The following is a 23911-nucleotide window of genomic DNA, read 5'->3' as shown; positions in this document are numbered from 1 at the left end:
CAGACCATTAGACTCTGCATATACACGATTCACAACATTGGACTACTACTCTGCTAGTATCTGCAGAAAGGGTCGCTCATCCACTCGTTGAGCTCTCAGCCCAAACCCGCCCTACCATAGTGTTCGGGCAACAATGATCCACCAGGCTAGCGAGTTCTTGGCCTGGCGGCACAGAGTGGATCCTTTGGCCTGTATGGCTGTAGTGTTTTACGAAGTAAGATGAAAGTGTGCTATTCTTGTCGTGTGCAGAGTAGTGTACATCCTCTACGTCGTTGGACGCGGGATTTGAGGACGTCTTCAGAGATCTCGGTAGGTGAGAAAACGTCCGAACCCAACAACCTTGAACCATCGACGTGCAGCACTCCTAGCCATTATTAGCAGGAGTGTGGCTGTCTCGTGAAGATGCCATTACACCTGTAAAGTACCTCCTGGGTAATCCCGGATCGACAGCAATGTGGAGAAGAAGAAGAAAGGGTCCTGACAAGTCGATCACAAGAGAGATCGCAGGGACATACAGCTAGATCAATTGCTGCTTTGGCTGATATGCAGAATGGTCTGTGGCGCTCATTAATGTTAAACAAGCTAGCGAGCTGCACCTGAGCTTTGGTGGTATTAGGTTTTGGGAGATCTTCCTTCCTGCGAGCGGGCCCCTAAGGAAGGGCGAGAGAAGAATTGACACGTCGTAAAGAATAAATTGCCCTGCTTGCTGCTTGCACTGAGGTATGGCGGACTGGTCCACGACATCTTGCTCGAGGTCTGTACTACTCATAATAACATTTGATGCGAAGCATGTGCGAAGCACAAAGAAGAGGCGGGGAAAGCTCACATCCAGATGCAACAGAGATGCAACAGAGATGCAACAGAGCTGCAACTGGGAGGCATGGCACAAACAAGATTACAAATGAGAGAGCTTCCATCGTCGAACAGGCATGACTAGAACCCTTCCAATGCTACCACATGCTGCAAGGACAGCGAGCTTGAGCTTTCTGGGGCTTTTCCCCCCCTCGCTAACGATGCACACCTGTGCCCCCATCTAAGCATTCAACAACCTCAGTCCCCAAGACCCCTTTCCTCTCTCTTCTTCGTGCATAATATACGGACAGGGAGGGCGCAGTTGCAGCCTGAACGTCTTGATACTGTCCTTGACGGCTGGGGAAGGACTCATTGGTGGTGGTGGTGGTGGTGGTGGTGGTGGCGACCCAGCCAACGCAACGCAATTGATCATACCCCGGATTGATGAGATGCAGCGGTGCCCCAGCCGTACTTCGTACGTGAGAATGAGTGGTTGAGCTGGGAGATTATTGTTATAGACTGCCAAGTACTTTGCTTTTCGCGATGCAAGGCGTTTTGGACGCGCCGTCATTCGTCAGAAAGAGACAAGAGACCAGGATGGAGCAGGGAACGAAGGAATACAAGATACTTGATGCTTGAAGGGCAGTGCAGGGTGTGAATGGGGGGGAGTAACTCGTACGATCTCCCACCTAAGAAATCAACCTATTCCATAAAGTATCTAGTACCGAGAGTGGTCAGTTACGAGATCCAATTATTGTCACGAGCAAGCGAGAGGAACGGCAGAAACGCAGAAACGAAGAAAGGAGGGGGGATCATGCTGGCCAGGATTCCCCAGTTCCAGAGGGGGGAACGAGTTGAAGGCTGCAACTTAATCCGTTCTGGAGACCGGGACTGACCATCCTTTTAACACACCACTTGAGACCCGCTCTCAGGCAATCCATCGGACCTTGGACAGACGAGAGATGATCAAGTCCAAAAGTACGCTAACTTGGTCGTCATCTGCCGCTGCCGGCTCCTGTTGGCTTGTTCCTCCAGTCGATCTCGGCGCCTGCTAGTTTAGATTATTTTCCGCGAAATCGTGGACACCACAATCCTCTTTCTTGGCCTCGCAAGCTGCAAACGACACTAATTCATTAGTACTTGTAACTATTAATACTCCAAGGTCACGTTTCCGTACGATGTTTCACGATGATGTCTCCACGAATCGGGGTCGCAATCAAACGGAACTGATCATCCACAGTTATTAGTGTAGTGCAGGATCTGAGATAAACTAGCAACTAACAGAGAGTCTCGCAATGACAGAAGAAGGACGCCGTTGTCGGCGCTCCATCAATCTTCTCTTTTCCAGGTCGTGCGCCAACATTGAAGAGGGTGTGTCGTCACCGCGGTCCCGCCCCTTCGCTTTGAGCTGCTGCGCATCAAATCTTAATTTCAGCAAGTGAATTGATGCGCAGGTGCGGTTGCTCAGGCTGCTTTCGCCTTAACCTTGCACAGTTCCGGTGACTGTCTGTCGTAACCCCCCCCCCTCTCTCTCTCTCTCCTTCTTTTTTTTTTTTCTCTCACTTCCCTCCAGTCGCGATGCAGCTAATGGTAATCGTCTTGCACCGCACCGGCCAAGTTGGGATCCTGGCTCCGTCCATCCCAATAACACTTAAACACACTTTCGAGCAATGGCGTTAACAGGCGTCTTGAAAGTTGATAGTTGACGAGGAGGGGCGGCGCAGGGACCGTATTCGCGTCCTCTTTTGTCCACCACCCTTCGCTTCATCGCGGTGCATCGCGAGACACTATGGAAATATAGTGAGGGCTACGTTGCCTGTCCCCGGGTTGACGGCTGCGCGTCCTCTCGCCTCCAACACGCCTTTTTTTTTTTTTTTTTCCCTCATCTAGATCCCACACACCTAGATCCTAGAGAGGCGTACTTCGTAATGTGTGACGAAAGCCATCATCTACAATTCCGCCCCATCGTCTCGATCTCGAAGAGCTGTAACAAATCCCTCGCTCTTCGCGCCCTCGCTTGCCATTTCCCCCAAGAAGCTTCCCCATCCGGTTAGACATGGGGAGGGGAAGCTGGGAAAAAAAGAGAGCGAGAAAGCTGGCTCTCGCTAAGGTGGGGGTCAGATTCAGGCTTATTCTGCATCTGCTTCCCATTTCATATTAGTCTGGGGACAGGGATGTCGTTGTGTGGTGGTGGTGGCAGCAAGCCACAAGACCAGAAACAGAAGTTGATCACTTTCATGGTTTCTCTCTGGGAAGCATTGCAGGGGGCAAACCATCACATTCGGAGGGTCCCGGTCGAGTCAATCTGGGGTTTTTGACATGGATCTGGTCCCCGATGAAGCCCGATATGGTCCCCGAAGAAGCTGAGATTCTGAAATCTGACCACAGCCGTGCGGTGCGCCTGCCCCCAACTTGGCCTGCACAACGAAGGAAACTGACGAAGGACGAAGTACAATTGTAAACTGCGAAGTGCATCGTGCTTGCACAAAGTCACTTCAATGTTCGTATTTGGCAAAGTTGCCCTGTGCGCTGAGCTTACGTGAGATGGCAGACGCTGGCAGCTGTCAATCCCGGACCAATGACGTCTTCGACAATTGTTCTGGAAGCCCCAAATTGACTTCCAACTCTTTTTTTTGGCTTGACACTTGTCAGACGCGCCTGGCCACCCGCGAAGTCGCGTTCGGCAGTCGCAGCCTAGTCGGCGAGGAGCGTACACGACAGATCTTCAATCCCCGGTTATGACGCAGTGAACATCAAGCCTCAAGAGTTGTTGTTCTATATCTCTTTATACTGCCTCGAATCCGAGAAGCCACCCCCATTATGGACGTAGATATATCGGGCGGCGTACCAGCTGCCTTCGACCCCTCCAAGCCTTTGAAGGGCATCGTCGTGTGCTGCACGAGCATCCCACCAAACGAGACTGTATGCCCCTCCAACTGCCCCTCCATGTAGAAGCTCGAAGTAGCTATAGCTCTAGCTAGCTTGTTCCCCTCAAGCTCTTTCCAGCCACCTCTGCTAACAAACCGCACTCCTCTCTCCCGGCAAACAGAAAGATATTGAGCAAAAAACCACGAACCTCGGCGGCATCTTCACCGGCGACCTCACCGTCGAAGTAACCCACCTCCTCGTTGGTGACTATGACACTGCAAAGTACCGCCATGCCGCCAAGTCGCTGGCCCACGTCAAGGCCATGGATGCCGGCTGGATAGAAGCTCTCACGGATCTATGGCGCGAGGACGCGCCCATCGATTTCGCCGCCCTCGAGAAGGAGTGGCGGCTCCTGCCGCTGGAGACCGGCGGGGCCGAAGCTGCTAGCTTCGATGAGGAGGAGCCGCCGAGGAGAAAGAGGTTGATGGTTTGTCTCACTGGGTTTTTGAACCGTGAGTGTTCGGTCCAGAAAAGTCCCTTCCACCTGTCCTGTGTAGTAGATCTAACATACGGTTTTTCTTCTTTCTTTCCAGTCGAGGAACGGACAGCTCTCCAAGAGAAAATCACATCCAACGGCGCCCAATACTCCGGCGAGCTCAACAGAAAATGCACTCACCTCATCGCAGCCAAACCGGAAGGCCAAAAGTACCTCGCCGCGCGCAAATGGGGCCTCAAGGTCGTCTCGCTCGAGTGGCTCAACCAGACCATCGAGCGCGGCATGATCCTCGACGAGAAGTACTACGACCCGTTACTCCCACCCGAGGAGCGGGGGAAGGGCGCGCGCGACGATCCGGAGGTGGCGTTGGGGAAGAGGCAGAGGCTTGTGAATTCGTTTGTCGAGCCGGAGGGTCCGAGGCGCAAGTTGAGGAAGACGGCGAGTATGAAGCTTAGTTCGCAGAGGGAGACGGTGTGGGGGGATATCTTGGGCGGGAATAGTAGCGGCGGTGCGAAGGATGTCGCCATTGAGCAAGCGTCGGCGCAGGAACAAGCTAACGCCCGTGCCGACGACGTAGCTTCGGCCGCAGCGGCGCCCGCCCCTCTTCTTCCCCGACTGAAACCGGACGCCGGCATCTTCTCGACCTCGTTCTTCTTCATCCATGGCTTTGACCAGCGCAAGTTCGACATATTAAACCAGACCATCACGGCGCTCGGAGGCCGCGTCTGCCGTACCCTCGACGAAGTCTGCCTCGCCCGCGCCCCCGAACACCCCTGGCACCGCTTCCTCGTCATCCCCCAAGACTCGCCCTCCATCCCGCCCGAACTCTCCCCCACATCCCTCCCTTCCAATCTCCACTCCGACGAAACCACTACCACCCCTCAAATCGTAACGGAATTCTTCCTCGAGCGCTGCATCCACTCCAAAACCCTCCTCAATCCCCAATCCCACGTCCTCGGCCGCCCCTTTTCCAAATTCCCCATCCCGGGCCTCCAGGACCTCACGGTGTGCAGCGCGGGATTCTCGGGCATAGATTTGCACCACCTCGATAGGGCCGTGCAGCAGCTTGGCGCGCGGTTCGATGAGACCTTTAGGAGGCGGAGCTCGCTGCTGATATGTAAGGATCTGAAGCTCGTGAGGAAGGAGAAGTTGAGGCTTGCGCTCGAACATGGGATCCCTGTCGTTGGGGAGAAGTGGTTGTGGGAGTGCATAGCTAGAGGCGAGAAGGTACCTTTGGGAGCGTACATGTTTCCCGAGCTAGGACAGAGAGATCCCGAGAAGGAGAAGAAGGCGGAGGAGAAGAAGCAGCCGATGCAGAGGACAAAATCGGAACCCCCAGCTAAAGTGCTGACAATCGGCGGTTTCGCCGTCGATTTTGAGGAGGAGGATGGGGATGCGCCCTCCGAGGCGAAGAAGAGCTTTGCGATGACGGCGTCCGCGAGGAATTTCCATACGGCGCGGACACACATTTTCGATGATCGGGATGACTTTACGATGGGCGATGCCCCAATGGCAACGACGACGAGACCGCTGAAAGAAGTAGCCGTGAACACCGTCTCGTCATCAGAATCCGCCTCCTCAAACCCCGGCCCTGTTCGAGAAGAAGATATACCCCCCACAAAAAAACCACGCTCCCAAGGAGATAAACCCCAACAGAAACTACAAAAAGAAGAAGAAGAAGAAGAATCCCGCCGCCAGCGCGAACGCGAACGTTCCAAGCGCCAAGCACGAGAACTCCTCGCCTTCTCGTCAAAACTAACCTCCCTCATCGACCCCTCCACCTCCGCGCACCCCACCACCGCCACGACCGCCGACGCAACAGAAACGACGGCTGGCAGCAAAGACCGGCGCAAACGCGGTATCCTAGGCCGCGCGGCGAGCGCGTCTTCCACCACCTCAGGTCTACTAAGACAAATGGTCTCCGAGGAATCGGCGCCCGGATCCTCGGATAGCAAGGCGAGGAGCGTATCCGTCGTCGACGGAGAGGACGAAGGTGAGGGGAATGGGGAGGGACATTCGACGCTTACGCAGGTCGGGTACGATGACCCTGGCGCTGCGGAGGCGAGGGCGCAGATTTTGGGGAGGATGAAGGGAGAGAAGCAGGAGACTTTAGGGAGGGGGCGGAGAGCGCGGTCGGGTTGATGAGGCAGCAGTCTTTGGTGGTTTTAATAGTTTAGGGTGTCTTTCTTTTTTTTCGAAATGTATAGCAGGCTGGGATACATCGATAGATATGGATGCAACAGCACAGGATAGATAGTATCATGATGATGTATGTCCCTTTGCAACATGGCGCATTCGTTTTTGAAGGTTACGTATTTTGATTGAAATATATTATCATGCGGTTCTTTAAGGCCCCTTCATACAATTCGGCGAGGAGGACTGGGACACATCTGAAGAGCAGCTCGACGGAGAGAGCGGTAGCGAGTACATCGCTTCTTCGGAAACAAAAAGTTCACGTCTATCTCAAAGATTAATTAGAGTAACCAAAACTTCATCAGGAGAGCCTCAACTGGGAAGAAAACAAAACACACTCGTCTCTCTCTCTCTCTCTCCGTATATTTTGAGGGTATCTGCCTATATATAATCGTGACATGACATGACTTCGTGCGACATTATTCTGATCCATTTTGACCATCCATCACATCTTCCCATCTTCTCGTCTCCTCATCCAGGGCCATCTAAGACAGTGGTACAAATGCAGATGTTCCCAGCCAAACGAAATAGGGAAAAAGAGCCACAATACACACCATCTTCCTAATAATCGTATGTAGAGAATAAAGCAAAACACAAAAGGAAATGCCAATGTATGAGAAACGAAAAGATATGAAAAGAATGAAGCTCCATCACAGCGCAGCAGCTGCCGCCTCGGCAAGCACGGTTAGCAAGCTAGCAGCTGCACCACCCAGGCCAGCAGCATACAGAGTATCGCTGCCTCTTGGCTTCCGCTTAGTTTTATCGTCTCTATCCTTCTCCCGATGGTTTCGCCGCCTATGGGAGTCCCGGTCCCGGTCCCGATCTCTGTCCCTCTCCCGATCGCGATCGCGATCTCTCTCTCGATCACGGTCGTGGTCGTGGTCGCGGTGGTGCTCCCGGCCGTGCTCGTCCCTCCGCCTCCTCCTCCTGCGCCTCTCGCGATCCTCCCTGTCTGGCTCTCGGTCTCGGTCCCGGTCCCGATCCCTATCCCTGTCCCTGTCCCTATCCCTATCGCGGTCTCGATCCCTATCCTTCGGACTCCGCTCCGAGTCGTCAGCGGGCGTCTCGTAAGGGTTCGGTCCGAAGTGCACTTTGTTCACGTTCTTATTCTTCAGGATAGGCTTCGGCTTTACGGTGCTGGACGGAGACGTCTTTTCCTCATGCTCGCTCGGTGGATTCACGATGAAAGGGTACGGGTACGATTTTGTTCCCTTGTCGTCGTCTTGCGACTCCCCGCTCTTGTGGTCGGGGCGCGCATCCCTCGTCTCCTCCGAAGTCTCGCTCTCGCTCCAGTTGTCGTTGTCGTCGTCGTCGTCGCTCTCTGTCCCGCTATCACTGACCGGGTACGGCGTCGCGGAGTTCTGCCTCCTCAGGTGTCCAGAAGCAGGGTAACTCCTCGCAGCTTCATGGCGGCGCCGAGCCTCTCTTACCTCAGCGCTCTGTCTCGCAAACTCTTGAATCTGCTGGGGCGACAGGACACCGAGGACAGCTACAAAGTCCGGGCGGGCCTCGAAGCGCATGCCAGCGCGATCCAGCACGACTGTGCTGATGAGGTCACGGTTAAGCTTAGTCCAGATAGCGTCGGAGGAAATTTCGTTGCCGTTCTGGTCGGGCTTGAGGCGAGGGGCGCGGCGTGGGGGGCTGGAGCCATAGGGAGGTGGTGGACTACTACCAGCTTCGCCATACAGCGGAGGGACGAAGCGGGGTGAGGCACTGAGGGGTGTATAACCCTCCGCGGCACTGAAGCCTCCTGCTGACAGATATCGATCGTTGGGTGAGCCCGATGGCGGTGACGAGCTGTAGTTCTGGTTCTGCATAGCTTGCATGATGGCGGGAGAGACATACATGCCGCTAAATTGGGTAGGCAGATCGTTAAGTTGGTTCGGCCGGTCCATGCCAAGTAGATCTTGAGTGGAAATGAGGGTGCTGAAAGATTCGGCATCTGGAGGACCCTTTTCGTTGTCATCATGGCGGTTCGCGAAGGCCAAAGTCTCGTTGGAGTGGCGGGGGTGATCTCCAGAAACCTTGACCGAAGGGCTAAACTTTTCGCTTCCTACGGGGGTATACAGGTCCCTGGGACTCCTGTCTTTGGGCTGGTGGTAAGATGTCGGCGACGTGGTCAGATGGGGGAGTTCGTGATGCCGCGGTCTTTCACGTTCGAGCAGACCACGGACAGAGGCTGGCTGGCCATTGTCCGAGGTGCCGGAAGACTCGAGCTCTCTGATATAGGCCCTCAGAACTTCCTACAAAAAAAGCATGAGCTTCACGGTACACAGCACTGAAAAGGCAAATCTATACACAACACAGCAGGCGGTAAGGGTGAGCAACGACGTGGACGAACCTTGTGTTTTCTCAGAACCTCTCGCGAGAAACCTTCGTGCTCCAGCTCATCCCTGAAGCGTTCCCATAGAGCGTTCTCGTCATCGACAAAGCCCGAATCTTTCCTTGCAAAAATCTTCCTTGCGATGGCGTCAACCTTGTCTTTTATCACGTCCAGGTTCCTGTCGTCTGAGTTGATCGTTGTCTTGACGGGGCTCTGCAGCTGGACGGTGTCCAAGAACAAGTCGACCTCTAGCTTCTGCTCGTCGAGCTTTTTGCGGATGAGCGATAATAGGTCATGTTGCTCATTTCCGGAGATGGCGCCGCTTTCGTACTTGGCAAGGACGGTTTCGAGCTGGCTTAGGGTAAATTCGCAGTCCTCGATGGCGGGGGTGAGCTGGCGGTAGTAGACGGGGCCTCGGGAGGAGTTGAGGACGGAATCAGGGTCGCCGGCCTCGATCTTGAGGTGTTTTAGGGCGGTGGACAAACCGGAGATGGCAGGCACGACATGGTCGAAATCGGACCCTGCCTGCTTGGCCCGGTAATAGAGCGCCAGCGCCGAGGTGCTGACAGCGTCAATGTTGGAGAGGATCGAAGTGGGGCCGGTCATCAGTGATGTATGTGATGTGGGTGTGGATTGTTGCAGGTTTGGATTCATCATAAATAATTGGAGAATATTTGCGAATAAGAAGGATCAATCGCTCTCGAGACCGGGGGCGGGGAGGATTTTGGTGACTATATCCTAGTTCGATCGTCGCGAAATGGCGACGACGAGGCTCGCGGAGATGGTGGGGATTTGCCGCTTGCTTCGGGTAGGGCGAACGGCTCACAACAAATAGCGTAACGTGATCGTGATCGTAATGGGTTCTCTAGGCGACTGAACGAATATGAGTGGCACGAGGCTCCCGGATGGCGAAGTGCTTGGCGTGCACATGCAAAACACCCCCGTCTCTCTTTGCCTCAGTCCGGGGAGAGTGTAAGTCGAAGACGAAACTGTTGGGATTTCAGCTTGTGGCTGTCTACGGTGGGCAGGTTGAGAATATGATACAAGTGTTAGCGATGGGAGTGATGGAGTGATTGAGTCGGAACAGTAAGGTGAGAAATTGGGCAGAGGCAGAGAAAGACGGGTGAGGGCTTGGCAAGAAAAGGAGGATTTCCGAGACAGCAGCTGAGCCATGTCCGGATGGAGGATGAGTCCTCAATAAACAGGATCCAGAAGAGGTGCAGTGCCCAGTTCCAGAGTCAAACGGTCACTCACAGTGACTGGAATGACTGGAGTGACTGCGGCTGCGACTACGAAGTACAAAGTATCTATCACGGCTCAACTCGCTCTTTCCAAGAGCCAAAGAGGAGCGAGGTACGAAGGTAGAGGCAAGTACCCGGTTGTCGAGAGATACAAAGAGGGAAGGAGGAGAGAGTGACGGAGAGAGCGACGGAGGGTCAAGTGGGACTTGACATTGGAGTTGAGGCGGGGCCATGATGTCAGCCTACCAAACAAGCAGTCACCACTGCTTCGTGCATAATATTTGATGCAGAGACACGGATCGAATCAACGGATGCACCTTCTCAACGCAGAATAAGAGACCCTTGCGCGGACCACGGCGGGCGCCAGTGGGCAACCGCAGCCATTGCAGGGCTAATATCACGAGCTACTACTGTTTCCGGGCTAGGCTTGTACTCCGTACGAGGCATCTGGCAGGATAGCTCAGTCTGAGGTCTTCAGAGAACAGCATCGGGTTCTGCGTGTTAATATCGCAGAATATCAATCGACAATTGATACCAAGCTGCAGACGCCGTCAGGGTCCCGAATCCTGATGGAGATGCCAAGATACCATGGTTATGGTCACGAGCAGGTTCCGCGGCGATTTGTGGTACTCTGGTGTACCAGCCAGGCAGTCAGGCTCGTCACAGCTGGCTGATCAATCACTCGTGCTCAGTGACGCATATACTGTGAAGTCGTGGTGGCAATCCCGCCGTACGGAGTGCTGCCAGGATTCCCCCGGAACGGGTCCAGAGAAACAAGTCGTGCCCTATCTCGTACTGGTCAACTGGTTCGGAGTTCAGGGCGCTCCCGAGCGGTGGCGCAGGGATTCCCCTCACTTTGACAATTGGTCCTGGCGCGAGCTAAGAGAGCCTCGTTGCTTATTGCCGATAATCCAGTGGATGCATCGATCACCATTCTTCATTCTGCCCTTCCACTACGAACAGCAACGAGTTCACAAGATCTCTTGATCGAGAAAAGCTCCAGACAGTATCCGGCGCTCGGGGCTGTCAGGCGAGGAACCGTGGGTTAGGAAAATTAACAGCCTGCCTTGTGACCTCTCCGTCACCTGTCCTTGAAGGTTTCCAATTTAGAAAACTGAGGTGACCGGGGTTTCACGGCGTCGTTTAGCTGGCCTTGCCTGGTCAAGGACTGTGCTCGTCCCCGTGTTCATGTTCGGCGACGCCCAAGCTTCGGACAGTATCCCATCGAAGAGGTTGTTGCTTTCTGCAGCGCTCTGCGCTGGATCGAGGAGAGTACGAGGACCCTCCGCGACTGAGGTACAGAGTACAGACCGTCTGCAACGGGCGGACCAATTGGTTGGAATCTTCATGGATTTCGAGTACTCCGTATCGACCATGCTGAGAACCAGCCACTCTCTTGTTCTTGTCTGACGGGGACACACCAATGTCTAACTTGCAGCCATTCAAGCCACAGCAACGCGAAACAGCCGTCAACCCTCCCATCCACATACACCAAGCAGGGAGCCAGAGAAGTGGCAGGAGAGATCTTCCACATTGGACATTTCCTGCATCCGGAGGACAACTTTACGAAAACGGTTAACAAATAAACGTCCTCTGGAGGCCTGTCTGTTACTTCGCCGTGCTGTCGGCAATTCATAACGTCATGCTTTCATCCTTGGAACTGTCCTTCGTCCTTCGAGTGCATCTTCCTTGATTCTCGTTCCTATCCTTGGCATTAACTACCCTCCACGTGGGCATTGGCGATCGTGTTCTCTAAGACGAAGAAGAAGCAAACAAAAACAATCCGGGCAAGAAAACGGGGCTCTTCCCGGTCCAATCGGAGATGCCATGCTGTGACGTCGGCCATAATTACTAGGGCTAGATATCTAGTCTAATAATTCCTTCGCAATTCGGATCAATAGATGGAAGGGAGGAGATGTCCAGATCCACTCCAGTCATCCCTTACATCCAGAAAATCTCCCCCGGTCGCAGCTTTGCATTGCCCCGTTCCAGGTGCAGGTAATGAATGCCCTTACCCTGCAATTCCCAATCGAAGGTTTCGAATCCCCATCGTGGATCCAGTACGAAGTAGAAACTGCGTAGATGCCTATTTTCCGGAGACCCTTACCCGTCAGCTGCACGACCGTAAGACCTAAGGAACACGAAGAAGTCTTCCGGAACTAAACTAGCTAGGACTTCCGCCTCAATCAACCGCGTTTCCCGGTTCAAACGGGCTCAGCTTTCGCTAAGCTTTCGTCGACATGCAACTCCCCCTGCAGTGTGCGGATGGGACACGAGAAAAAAAAAGTGAGGCGAAACAAACTTGAAGAAAAAAAAAAACCAGAGCCTTCGATATTAGTGTCACCTTTTTGGATCATACAAAGCTGCGCCACTTGAGCTACGAGAAACAAGGTGGCATCGTGACCTTCTAGAACCAGTCCCCGTAACGCAAGGGAGTACCTTCCTGTGGAGAGCCTTCTCTCTTGGCTTATTTCGCCACCGCAAATGAGTTTACTCTTTCGTCCCGTCATTTGGCTTATATCGGATGAAGATCTAAAGATAAATGAGGCTTTAGAGCCTCGATTATAATCTACCTGATGTCACAGTCCAGGTTGTCGATCCTAAGCTCATCTTGGAAGAGAGGAGAAACTCAGCCCCCCGTGTCTGAGACATGCCTGGCCCAGCCACACTCTCGCAGAGAGATCCCTTCAAGACGAGCAATGCAGAAGTGACAATTGGACTACATTGGTTCCGCCGTCCTCGACGGACGCTAGGCGGTAGGCATCATCGTAACGTCCATCTCCGCACCTACAGTGCTTCACCTGTCCTGCACTCACTCTTCCTCCGTCTCCAACCCCTTAGCCCCACCGAAATATCAATATCACGCCTCCATCACCAAATCGCGGAATGGCGCAGGGGGGTCTTTGACAGCTCGGAGACCGAGCGCCCGTGTACTGAGTAGTTGGAGCTGGATGCGACATGTGGCACAGCTACTTCCATCGGCTTCATATGCAGCAGGATTCCCGCACGTTGTCGTAGCATCGGGTTGGAGTTACCCCTTTTTACCGTAGCGCAATATGTCACTAACTGAGGCTACACATTGAGAGGACATGGACGACGCTTCTTCTAACGCGCTGATGGTCTCTGAAATCGACCGCCTCCGTGCCCAGATCAATGAGGAAGCAGCTTGCGAACACGTTCCAGCCTCAACAATGGCAAACCTTGCACTATCGAATATCCTTCAAAGGCTGCCGGGCTGAGCTCTCTTATTGCGCGTGCCAATTACCAGGCTCACATCCGTCTTCACGGCGGATCATTCCCGTCGTGGCTAATGGGGCCCCCGCGGGTCTCTGACTTTGCCTGTTTCTCTCACAGAATATCTGATTTGCATCGAGTACGTAAAGCTAAAGTTACTAGAGACTACAATGGTACCGGCACCGCCAGCCTTTCTGTTCGGCATTCCGTTCGAAGGGACGGACCATGGCATTGGGCCCCATTTTCTCTTCATGGAGGAGTTGGCGGGCAGCCTGTGGGTCTGGAAGGGCCTCTATTTAGAGTCGGAGAGATACCCATTTGCCAAACGAGATCTCTCTACGCCGAGTCTCTCCATGACCTTCTCTAGAGCCAAAGGCGTTGCCTTGAGAAATGCCTGGTGCGAGAAAGAGCCATTGACAAAAGCTATCCTTCAGGTCTTTGGGGTTGACCAGGGCTGGGATGAATGGAAAGAGTCGGCGTTAAAGGGAAACGAGGGCGATGAACATTTCGGGGCTCTTGTGGAAAGGTCTTCTCGGGAAAAGGAGCGGTGAATCGTCCAATATGAGTCTTGCAGGGTAATCTTGGTTTGACACGACACCCGGTCGCCAGTTTATTTTCAGGCTACGAGATAGTTACTTTCCTCGCATGGGTAGAGACACAGCGGATACTTGCATGATATCGTCACTTCAAGGCCATAAGCTTCCGGACTTTGACGAGGCACACCGGAAGGCATAGTCTCCGTTCCGGGTTCTCGTGGCCACCCTCTCCGGAGGTAGTGGTGGCCTTACAGAAATCGTAAGCCCCGTTCGTAGCCGGTTCGTTTCACTTCTAGACTGATCATGAAGATGAGGCTGCCAAGTCTAGTTCACACTCGTCATAGAGATATTCATGATCAGCCAACAGTGCCATACTACTCCTGAACTACATTCTACGTCTCTGGGAGGCCGTATCAATGCTAAATTCAGCCCAGTTATTGACCGAGTGTCAGCTTCTCAATAGTTGTGCCGACAGCCCTTCACAGCCTGCACAAACGAGGGAGACGTGAAGAGTAAAACCGGTATACTGCAGCATATTTGTGACACAAGCACAAAAAAAAGGAGAAAAAAAATCATCAACTTTCCAAGGCAAAAGTATTACATCCATCTTATGTTTTCTTTTTACCCTACCGGTTATCGCAAAGATGCACATTGTAAGACCATCATCCCGAGCCAGTCATCTTTCAGACATCTCCCCACCTCCAGGCTGTGCCACAAACACCACACAGACACTTAGCTTTTCCAACTCTCTGGTATCGTAATACAACTAATCCGCCTCAGGCCCGAGGCCTTGTTTACAACGTAATCCTCTCCAACGAATAAGACGCCACCTTTTGGCTGATGAGGTGCCCAATCTCTCGCTGCGACCTCTTAACCACCTCCCCACCAGACACCACCTTCTCCTTCGCCACAGCCTGCTTAGCCTTGAGCCCAATGGGCAGCATACAACCCTCCGCCCGCTGAAGTTTAGAAAGCGCCGCGGGGCCATGTTCCCGCACCGCCGTCCCGTACCGGACCACCTCACTCAAAAGACCATTCAGCTGAACCGCCTCCTCTAACCCTTCCAGCGCGGCGCTCACCTCGAGCTTCAGCGCCCGGAGAAAGTCGCCGGTCTCGGACTCAACGTCCGACGAGAGCGAGTCGTTGAGGAGCCATCCTGTGGGCCCCACGGCGTCGACGCAGCGCGATAAGAGGTTCGCAATCAGACAGATACTATCGTCCGGCGGCGCCTCCGGCTGCGTCTGGCCCGCCACCGCGTATCCGACGTCGACGTATCTCGACGTCCAGGATCCCCGTACGAGTTCGGCGCGGAGGAGGAAGATGAGCGAGAAGATTTCGTCGGCCTTGAGGCATGTGCGTAATGCCTTAACTACCGTCTGAGAAGAGTGCGTGCTGAGCTTGGCGAGTGCCGCCGTGAGGCCGTTTGCGCGCGTGCTGTTCTGGTCGCCGAGGTGGTACTCCGTTGCTTGGATCTGTCGGTCTAGCTGGTCGAGTTCCATCCGTATCTCCTCGTCCTCTTCGCTCTCGTGCGCTTCCTGTGTTAAAAACTTTGGCGGTGACTTGAGAGAGTCCGTCACGTAGTCGAGACTCCTCATGATGGCGCGAATTCCCATGAGCAGCTCCGGAGGCCCGAGTTTGGTAACTAGAATGTAGTTAACGAGCAGTTCCAGAGTCGGGTCAACCTCTGCTAAGCGTAGGGCGAGACCTTCCGCGAGGACGGTATCCGACAGCTCCGGTCCTAGGTCTAATCCTCTGAAGGCGGCCCGGATGTTACTAAGCGTAAGATGTCCCGCAACGATGAGGTAGATGAGGACGTTGATGCTTGCCAGCGCCAATTTAACTGCGCCATCAGCATCTTCACAGTTCGGATCCAGCGTAAGTACTCGGCCAATAGCGTAGAGTACCCAGCGGCGATCGACGATCGGGTAATCGGAGGGATTCGAGTGCCATGTCCAGTCAGGAAGGGATTTGTTCTCTGTTCCACTTTCCTCATCCTCGTTCGTCGTCGCTAGCTCAACCATGAACTTGCTCGCGAGGAGCTTTTCGAATTCTGCTAGGTTGTCGTCCACCAAAAGCGCATCCGCCTTATCCATCTCCTGTATGCACGTCGACATATAGCTGCCTGCTATGGAACCGGGGAGCAGTGTTGATAGCGCGGACGAGCGCAACTTCTTGCCAGGCCTAGTCGCAGACACGGGGACATCCTTCGGTGCACCCTTTCCGATGGAATCGATAAGGAGGCCGTCGGCATAGGAACGTTTACCTCCGGACGCAGGGGGGTCGACCTGCACAGCAACCAAAAGATTGTCGTAGAGACCTACAGCAACGTCGAGGCGGCGGAAGTAAGCGGTAAGGGTGTATGCAGACTTGGATTGCTCGCTTCCGCGCTTCGAGGTGATTTCTGACAGGTCTAGGGGGACGGTAGCTTGGAGAGAGTGGAAGGTCGGGTTATATAAGTTGAGGTGGGTGGGCGAACCGGCTAGGATCGAGTGTCCGGAAAGTCGAAGATACGACGTCGCGGCTTGCATGAGGAGGGTGTGCCGTATGGTAGAGATAGCACTAGTGATGTTATAGACTACCAGAGTGCTATCCTGCAGCTCAAGCAGCGAGCCGGACGGGAGGTGAAGCTTGTAATCGTAGACTGTCTCCGCGTTCGATGTTGGCTGACTGGGGATCGGCGTAACGTGAAGTTGTAGCATATGTTGCATCGAGGCCGTGGAATTCTCAGATGGCAGGATTCCTAGAACAGACAATTGCCTCTCCTGAACGCCGTTTCTCACTAGATGTGAGACGAACACAAGAGTGTCGGGCTTAGCTTCGCTGACTGCCAGGCTTTGTGGGAAGGCAGCCGCGAAGGCATCCTTCCGGCCCTCAAAAATGCCGTCAATGACATCGGCTGCAGTTGTCATAGCAACAAGCTCAACGCTATACTCCGAAACTGGGGTTGACATCTCATCTCGCGAGAGTTTGCTAGCAGATTCCTTCCACCTCTGTTCGAGAGTCTCGGGGTCCAAGGAGATAACGTCGCCATTAGCGCAAATGATTAAAAGATTTCCCACAAGGCGATGCACGTTTTCGGGTCCAGTAGAGCTAGTAATAGAAGGGGAAACTCCGATGTAGCGAATGCGGGAGGATGTTTTTAGGTGGCGCGTCTTGGAGCTAGATGTGGTTTTACCGGCGCTATCGACGATGTCCCTAAACAGCATCATTGACTGGCCCGTCGAATCTCGGGTCGCAATATATGTGTAGCGCGCGATACCTTGACCTTTAAGAAGACGTATCCTCAGAGATATCGGTGAGCAGGTAAAGGTTTGCTGGGGAGGGATCGGATACGACGTGATCAATCTCGAGGCCGAGACCTGAAGAGCTTGTTAGCAAGGAGTGTGCCTGCCTGCCTGGAAATCGGTTGAGCATTCCCATACATCATATAGATTTGCAGCCTCGCCATTGATTCCAACGACAACCTCCGGCCGTTTCCTCTTTCCATGGCTCGGGTGGTGTCCAAAGACCTCGCCAATCACATAGGATCCCTTCGTTTGGTCCAAAGGCCGGGGGAGCTCGGCCAGTACGTAGGGCTTCTGTATCTTGTAATTGGCCGACATAATGGCTGGGCTAAGTTTGACTCTGGCTCAACCCAGAAGAACAGGCCAGATTCGAGATCAAAAACAACCGGTAACGTTAGACGATGTCGGGCGCAGCAGATGAAGCCGCTTGACTTAGGAACGGCGCAGCGAAAATGGCGACCCAGAAGGAGGAAAAAAAAAATTCTGAGGAACTGGGCTGGCAGCTGGCAGAAAATGTTGGAGGGGCGCTCACCGCCTTTGGAGTACAATGTACAAAGTACGATTGAAATTCCCCAACCACACCCGTGCACAGACCGGAATTTTAGTGGGGTCGAGGTCTTCAGGCTTCGCTCTCGCTCCTTCCCTTGAAACTCAAGTCGCGTTAGTAATAATTGAACTTTGGAGACGCGACTCGACCCGCGATTTAGATCACGAACAACCTCACTTGCAACACTTGAAGTCCTTTCCCGCCCAGGTTATATGCCCCTTTCTCAGGAGAACGCTACTCAACCTTACTTGTTTTTTTCCTTCTTATACTAGTCCTTTTTCTCCCCTTTTTGTCATCTATTTTCTCTAAAACAATGCCCCTGTTCCCTCGTTCCTAGAAGCCCGGTCCTCTGATCCTGTGCAGGTGTGTCTGAGTAGGGTATGGCTTTATTGCTTCAACTACAATGATATGCCATCTTGACAGCCTGTCTAATACTGATGATGCATGTGACTTCTTTTAGGAGATACCCCGAACCTCTACAAATGACTGCCCTCACCTGCCCTGCTATGATTTCCCCAATGGCTGAGGAACAGCCACTAAGAAAACTACATCCCTTCTTCACTGGAGAAAGACCTCCGACACAGGCATTTACATCTCAGAATGGAGCTCCCCTGGAGATAACTGAGAATGCACCTACTCCAACGACCCCTGATGTCACCAGTGACAGCACAGCAAAAGGGACCCGACCTCGGAAGCGGAGGAAAACGGACGCCGGCGACAAGAGTTTGGAGGAAAAGGGCCGTCGGACTCGGAGAAAAGTTACGGGTTCTTTGGATAGCGCGGCAATTGCGAGCATAGGATCGAATAGCCCTGAACCTGGTGCAGTCGTGTCGAATCTCGTGTGCAACGCATCCCCTGATCCAAATGCCATTCCGCCTACGGAGCCAGACTCGACAATACCCCCGAAGGTGCCCCACGAAACTCTCTCCAACCCGCCACTGAATGGCACTCCCTCGACGGAAACCAAATCGTCCAAAAAGATCATCAAGTTCAATCCGAAAACAGGAACGTTGGGCTCTCCTCCCAAGCCGAAACCGAAGTGCGAGTCCGTCGTGGCCAGTGCATCTGATTCTTCCTCGACGGGCCGAAAGGGCAAGCGAAAGAGTCTCGTGATACGCATTAAGTACGGTCACGATGACGAGAGTCGGGAGAGACTCGGAGGGCAAATTGAACAAATCCTTGTGCAACCCGCCAACGCAGCTCAACCAGCGAACGTTTCCAAGCAAACCCCGAAATCCCACACTACCGGAACTCCAAAACCTACCCATCCCTTCTTCTCCGGAAAGCCGAAAAAGGCAGGACTCGCGGCAGGTTCCCCAAACGCTGCCGACACTCCTGCTAAGCCCCCCAGGCAGGTCATCTTTTCCTCAACCCCGTGCTCCCCGAAACGACCCCGTGCGGCACCACCTAAGCAGGGACTCACTTTTGGCATCAAGTCGGCGGGGCTGAAGGTACCCGGTGCCGCCCTACCACTGTGGCCCCCTCAAGGCATGGCGCACATTCGCGCTCTAGACTTTGATTGTTCCACACGGGTACCACCGCCCCAGCAACACTCTTTCCCACAGCGCAAGTCAAAGGGTTACGCCGTGAGCCTCTCGGATAGTGAGTCCATTCTACAGTCAACCGCGCGAACTATCAACTTCTCTTCCATCCTTGCATCACTCCGACAGGCCAACTCCTACGACATCCCCCCTCCGCCTCCCGAGCTCAGACTTCCCCAGAAGCACTTTGAGACAGGGCCAAAGATTCAACGTCGAATCAAACCTCATCTAAAGACGCATCATGGTCCTTCTCGCCCTCGCCCGTCCATCGTCGACTCCAGCGATGATGAATTGGGCCACCAAGTCCACCCCGCCATTAACAAACTCTTCACCTCGTTGAAATCTTCTCTCTCGGCATATGATAGGTCTGACTGTGAATCGTCATGCTGGGCTCAGAAATATGCCCCTCAAACCACCGCTGAGGTCTTGCAGGCTGGGAAGGAATGCACACTGCTGAGGGAGTGGCTTCTGAACCTCAAGGTCCAATCTGTGGACACCGGCGCCACCCCCGACGCCGGCCCGCGGGGCAAAGCCTTAAAAGCCGGTGGGGTTCCCGGGAAGAAGAAGAAAAAGCGGGCCAAGCTGGATGGCTTCATCGTGTCCAGTGACGACGAGGCTGATGAGTTGGATGAGATTTCCGATAGCGAGAACAATTGGATGTCGCCGAAGGGCAAGGGATCCGCAAAGACGGTTATTCGGTGCGGTGATCTGGCCGCAAAAGCTAAGGATTCTCGGCTCACTAATGCTGTCGTCATCAGCGGTCCCCACGGCTGCGGAAAGACGGCCGCTGTCTATGCTATTGCCAGGGAGCTTGACTATGAGGTCTTTGAGATCAATGCAAGCAGTCGTCGAAGCGGCAAGGATGTCATTGAGAAAGTCGGGGATATGACGCGTAACCACTTGGTCCAGCAGCAACGCAATGGGTTGAAGGGGACGGAGGGTGGAAACGACACCGATGCTGACGAGACTGCTCTTGACGTCAAGTCGGGGAAGCAAAGGACCATGGCAGCTTTCTTTAAACCCAAGACGACTCCGGTAGCGAAACCCGAGCCTCAAGCCAAGGATTTAGGGGACAAGCCAGAGGCTCCGGCCAAGGCCACCCAGTCGTCAAAATCACAGAAACAGTCGCTCATTCTCCTGGAAGAGGTTGATATTTTGTACGAGGAGGACAAGCAGTTCTGGACCACCATCGTGACCCTCATTGCGCAGTCTAAGAGGCCTTTTATAATGACTTGCAATGACGAGAGCCTTGTGCCACTGCAGAGCCTAAGCCTACATGGAATTTTCAGGTTCAACGCCCCGCCAACAGATCTCGCTGTCGATGCAATGCTTCTCGTTGCCGCGAACGAGGGCCACGTCTTGGAGCGGCGGGCTGTTGAAGACCTTTACCTAATGCGTTCCAAGGATTTCCGTGCTTCACTCGCAGACCTGAATTATTGGTGCCAGATCGGGGTTGGTGACAGACGGGGCGGCATGGACTGGTTCTATTCTCGGTGGCCCAAGGGCTCGGATCTCGACGAGAACGGCGATGTAGTCCGGGTTATCAGTGAGGGGACATACCGCGCTGGCATGAGTTGCTTTGGGAGGGATGTCATTGCTAGCTGTCTCACCCAGGAAGAGGTGGAAGAGGAGCTCGTCAATCAGACGTGGGAATCGTGGGGTGTCAGCTGCGATGCTTTTCTTCAGGCCAAGAACCCCAAGGCGTTCGTGGCATGCAATCCGGACGATGCATCTTCAAGGGTAGGAAAGCGGACAATTGAGGGGTTGGCTGCATTCGAGGATCTTGCCGAGTCCATGAGCGCAGCGGATCTGCTCGCAAACGGTGGATTCGGCCAAGGCTTCAAGGTAAGATGATTCAACCATTTTCCAGCCAGTAGTATGTGTCATTTAATCTCTAACTTTGAACAGGAACGCATCGACCCAACATTGCCGGACATTACTAGCCGGGCTAGGGACGACTACATCCTCGGTCGTACTCTCCTCGACGCTCCTCTACTAGTGTACCACCGCCTTCTCTCGAATTATATCTCGACAGCAGGCAAATGCCTCGCCCGAGAAACATTCAGGAAGCTAAATGAGAACGAGACCATCGCGCACACGCTCCCTCCTCTCAACGAAGCATCCGCCGTATCCAACATTCGAGCCGCAGTAGGCGAGCATCAAGACTGCCAGGCCATCAATAGGATGGACATGAGCCTCGCATTCGACCCCATCGCCGCCTCGGACAAATTCCCCACCAGTGCCGTCGGCTACCTCGACCCTTCCGTGTTCGATCGCACCATGAACATGATCGTCCTGGACGTCGCCCCCTTCGTCCGGACCATCGTCGCGTTCGACGAGCGACTCAAGAAGGAGCGGTTGCGGCTGGGTACCCTCCTTAGCGAGAATGGCGGCGGTCCGCAACGGCCGGCGAAGCGGATGCGTCAGACGAGGAGTGCCATGTCGGCGCTGGAGGGGGGTTCGAGGAGCACGACTAGGAGGGAGAAGTATTTCGCTGCGGATATTAACCCTTATCTGGTATCCAGGACAGGGGGGAAGGCGTGGCAGACTGCACTTGATGAGGTTTTAGAGAGGGAGGCGCAGGATGCGAGGTCGAAGGCTGCGGAGGAGGGGGATACGGACGCGACGTTGTCTGCAGGAGAAGACTCAGTTGGCTCGGGGGCGTGAGCAAGTCGGGGAGAAAAGGAACGTCCCAAGTTTTGGTATACAGAGTGAGGACCTTTCAAGTCGCGGCTTTCGCGTAGATTGAGAATAGTTTGGGACCACATTAGGGGACTCGCATATAGACGGTTACGTATCACTTGATCCCAATGATATTCTCGGATCACCAAACTGAGTCTTGCTGCTTTTGGTCTTTTCTTGTTTTTTTTTTTTTTTTTTTTGGGGGGGGGGGGGTTTTTTTTTTTTTTTTTTTTTTTTTTGGGGGGGGGGGGGATCTTTTTTCTTGTGATACCACATGGATTGAACATTCCATCAAGTCATTCCAACCAAGGACGCCGGTTCTGATCATTGTCTAAGTTCACTCTAGATCTGCTACCTAGTCCCGAATCCTGCAAGAACAAAGGAAATCGTAAAATAGTACATCATCCATGCTGTGTCTTCGACACCATCCTGTTTCTTCTTTCTTCTTTTCCATTTTCTTTTTTTTTTTTTCTTTCCCTTCCTTTTCTTCTCATTCACTTCGCCTAAAGAGCCCATCTAACCCTCTTCTTCCGGGCCCTCCCACCATCCCACCGCCTCTCCGGCACACCCTCAACATAAACAACAGGCCTCACCGAGCTCCTCCGCCTCTCATACCTCCAATCCCACTCGAGATCCCCACCCCTCCCCAGAGGCCCCGAACCGTAGGCATACTCGCCACCAGACATCCTAGGGACATCATCACCGTGCTGCACGACCCTCGACCGCGAAACACTCCTCCTTCTCCTCTCTCTACCCCTAACGACCGATCTCGACCTCGCGCGGTATGTGTACTCCCTCTCATACTGCCCACCGAGGTTCTTATGAGAGGACTTCTTCCTGTCTTTGGATCTTGCGCGGTGTAGGAGGATCGTGGCGAGGCCGAGAGAGGCTAGGAACGTCCCCGCCGTCTCACCAATACCGTGCTCCTTCCCCCGCTCGGTAACAGTAGGGGTCCGCGGTCGTGATTCGCCCCGATGGGGTTCGTCTCGGGGCTTGTGAGTCCTCCGATCCCTTGTTCGGCCTCGCTGATCTTCGTCTTCGCGGTGATGACCGTCATGCGAAGTTTCATCGCGGTACTCGTCCCGATGACGCGAGCGATCATCCCTCGGAACCCACCTTTCCGGAGACGAGGATAGGGACCGGCGGCGGTTGCGGGCCCCGGATGAAGGAGGGGAAGGCCCCCGCGGACGATGGCGACGATCTCTTGACGGAGTCCTCATGGAGGTAGGCATTGTATCCCTTGCTTCTTTTCCCTCTTTCTAATATCGGAGTTTAAAAGAAAATGTTTTCGAGTTCTGGCGTTTGCTAAGTAGCGTTAAAAGTAGTAGCTAGATAGGGTCTTATCCAAATACACACTCGGGGTCCTCTCCCACCATCAGAAGAAGACAAGGTCGGCCATATATATATAAACATCAAGCCCCTCACCCACAAAGGAAAACAAAAGCCCATTGAGCCTCAAAGCCCTCGCCCTCGCCCCCCTTTCCCACACACACCTTTCTGTGCTTCCTTTTCGCACCGGGCGTCCCTTTTATCTGCCCTTAGAACTGGTCCGCGCCGTCCCGGTGATAAAGAATATATAAAAAGAAAATGGGGGGATGACCCTTGTCTGCACAAACATCGACACCGGCTCAACCGGTCTTTCACTGCGCTTGATGAGGCTCCCCTTCACCAAAGTCATTGGGCACTACACCAACACACAAAGATCCGATAATAGAAAGGCACCGCCCGATGACGTTCTTCGAGGGGGAAAAAAAGGTTTCAGTCACTTTCTCGGTCGCCGAACCAAATACACCGCGCACAGGAGTGCAAAAGCGCAAAAAGGGACTCATCGGCTACACAAGAGGCGCTTCCCATACACAAGGCAAGCCTTAGAGCCTCGCCCGTCTTCTGCTCGCCTCGCGCTTTTGATTTGGGGTACTTTTGTCACTTTCGACGCGCGGTGGCGTTTTCGCCACAGCCGTGCCCATTAGGATGTTTTCCCTTCGAGTCGCCCCGGTGTCTAGTTTGAGTCATGAGACCGGGGGGTGAGTGCCTTGAAGTTGTACACGGCGAAGTTGCCCGCGCAATCTGTGGAAGATGGTAGACGCAGGGCGGAAAACATATGTCGCTCACCTCCCGGGATCTTCCCTTCCTATTGGTAATGATGGGATTTCGGTGGAGGTGTCGAGCATGCT

At 53.8% G+C, this 23911-nt stretch overlaps 4 protein-coding genes and 1 pseudogene across 4 annotated transcripts; 2 read left to right on the top strand and 3 right to left on the bottom strand.

Moving 5' to 3' along the window:
* Positions 1–3612: 3612 nt before the first annotated feature.
* SAPIO_CDS7919 (Uncharacterized protein) lies at positions 3613–6298 on the top strand (the record flags this gene model as incomplete). The annotated part of the gene is made up of 3 exons (XM_016789684.1): positions 3613–3714; positions 3842–4172; positions 4254–6298. 3 exons carry the CDS (start codon positions 3613–3615, stop codon positions 6296–6298), a joined length of 2478 nt encoding a protein of 825 aa, XP_016640664.1.
* Positions 6299–6999: 701 nt separating this feature from the next.
* On the bottom strand, positions 7000–9278 carry SAPIO_CDS7918 (Uncharacterized protein; the record flags this gene model as incomplete). The annotated part of the gene is made up of 2 exons (XM_016789683.1): positions 7000–8592; positions 8691–9278. The coding sequence occupies 2 exons, from the start codon at positions 9276–9278 to the stop codon at positions 7000–7002; spliced, it is 2181 nt and encodes a 726-aa protein (XP_016640663.1).
* A 5199-nt stretch (positions 9279–14477) lies between these two features.
* SAPIO_CDS7917 (Uncharacterized protein) lies at positions 14478–17285 on the bottom strand (the record flags this gene model as incomplete). The annotated part of the gene is made up of 2 exons (XM_016789682.1): positions 14478–17042; positions 17106–17285. 2 exons carry the CDS (start codon positions 17283–17285, stop codon positions 14478–14480), a joined length of 2745 nt encoding a protein of 914 aa, XP_016640662.1.
* Positions 17286–17996: 711 nt separating this feature from the next.
* SAPIO_CDS7916 (ATPase) lies at positions 17997–21722 on the top strand (the record flags this gene model as incomplete). Its single annotated transcript, XM_016789681.1, has 2 exons — positions 17997–20900; positions 20964–21722. 2 exons carry the CDS (start codon positions 17997–17999, stop codon positions 21720–21722), a joined length of 3663 nt encoding a protein of 1220 aa, XP_016640661.1.
* Positions 21723–22240: 518 nt separating this feature from the next.
* On the bottom strand, positions 22241–22969 carry SAPIO_CDS7915 (annotated as a pseudogene; the record flags this gene model as incomplete).
* Between the last annotated feature and the right edge of the window lie 942 nt (positions 22970–23911).

Source organism: Scedosporium apiospermum, assembly GCF_000732125.1.
Source record: "Scedosporium apiospermum strain IHEM 14462 chromosome Unknown SEQ_SAPIO_0113, whole genome shotgun sequence".
Taxonomy (NCBI): Eukaryota; Fungi; Ascomycota; class Sordariomycetes; order Microascales; family Microascaceae; genus Scedosporium; species Scedosporium apiospermum.
Note: the sequence above shows the minus strand (reverse complement) of the source record. Positions and strands in the feature narration are given on the sequence as shown.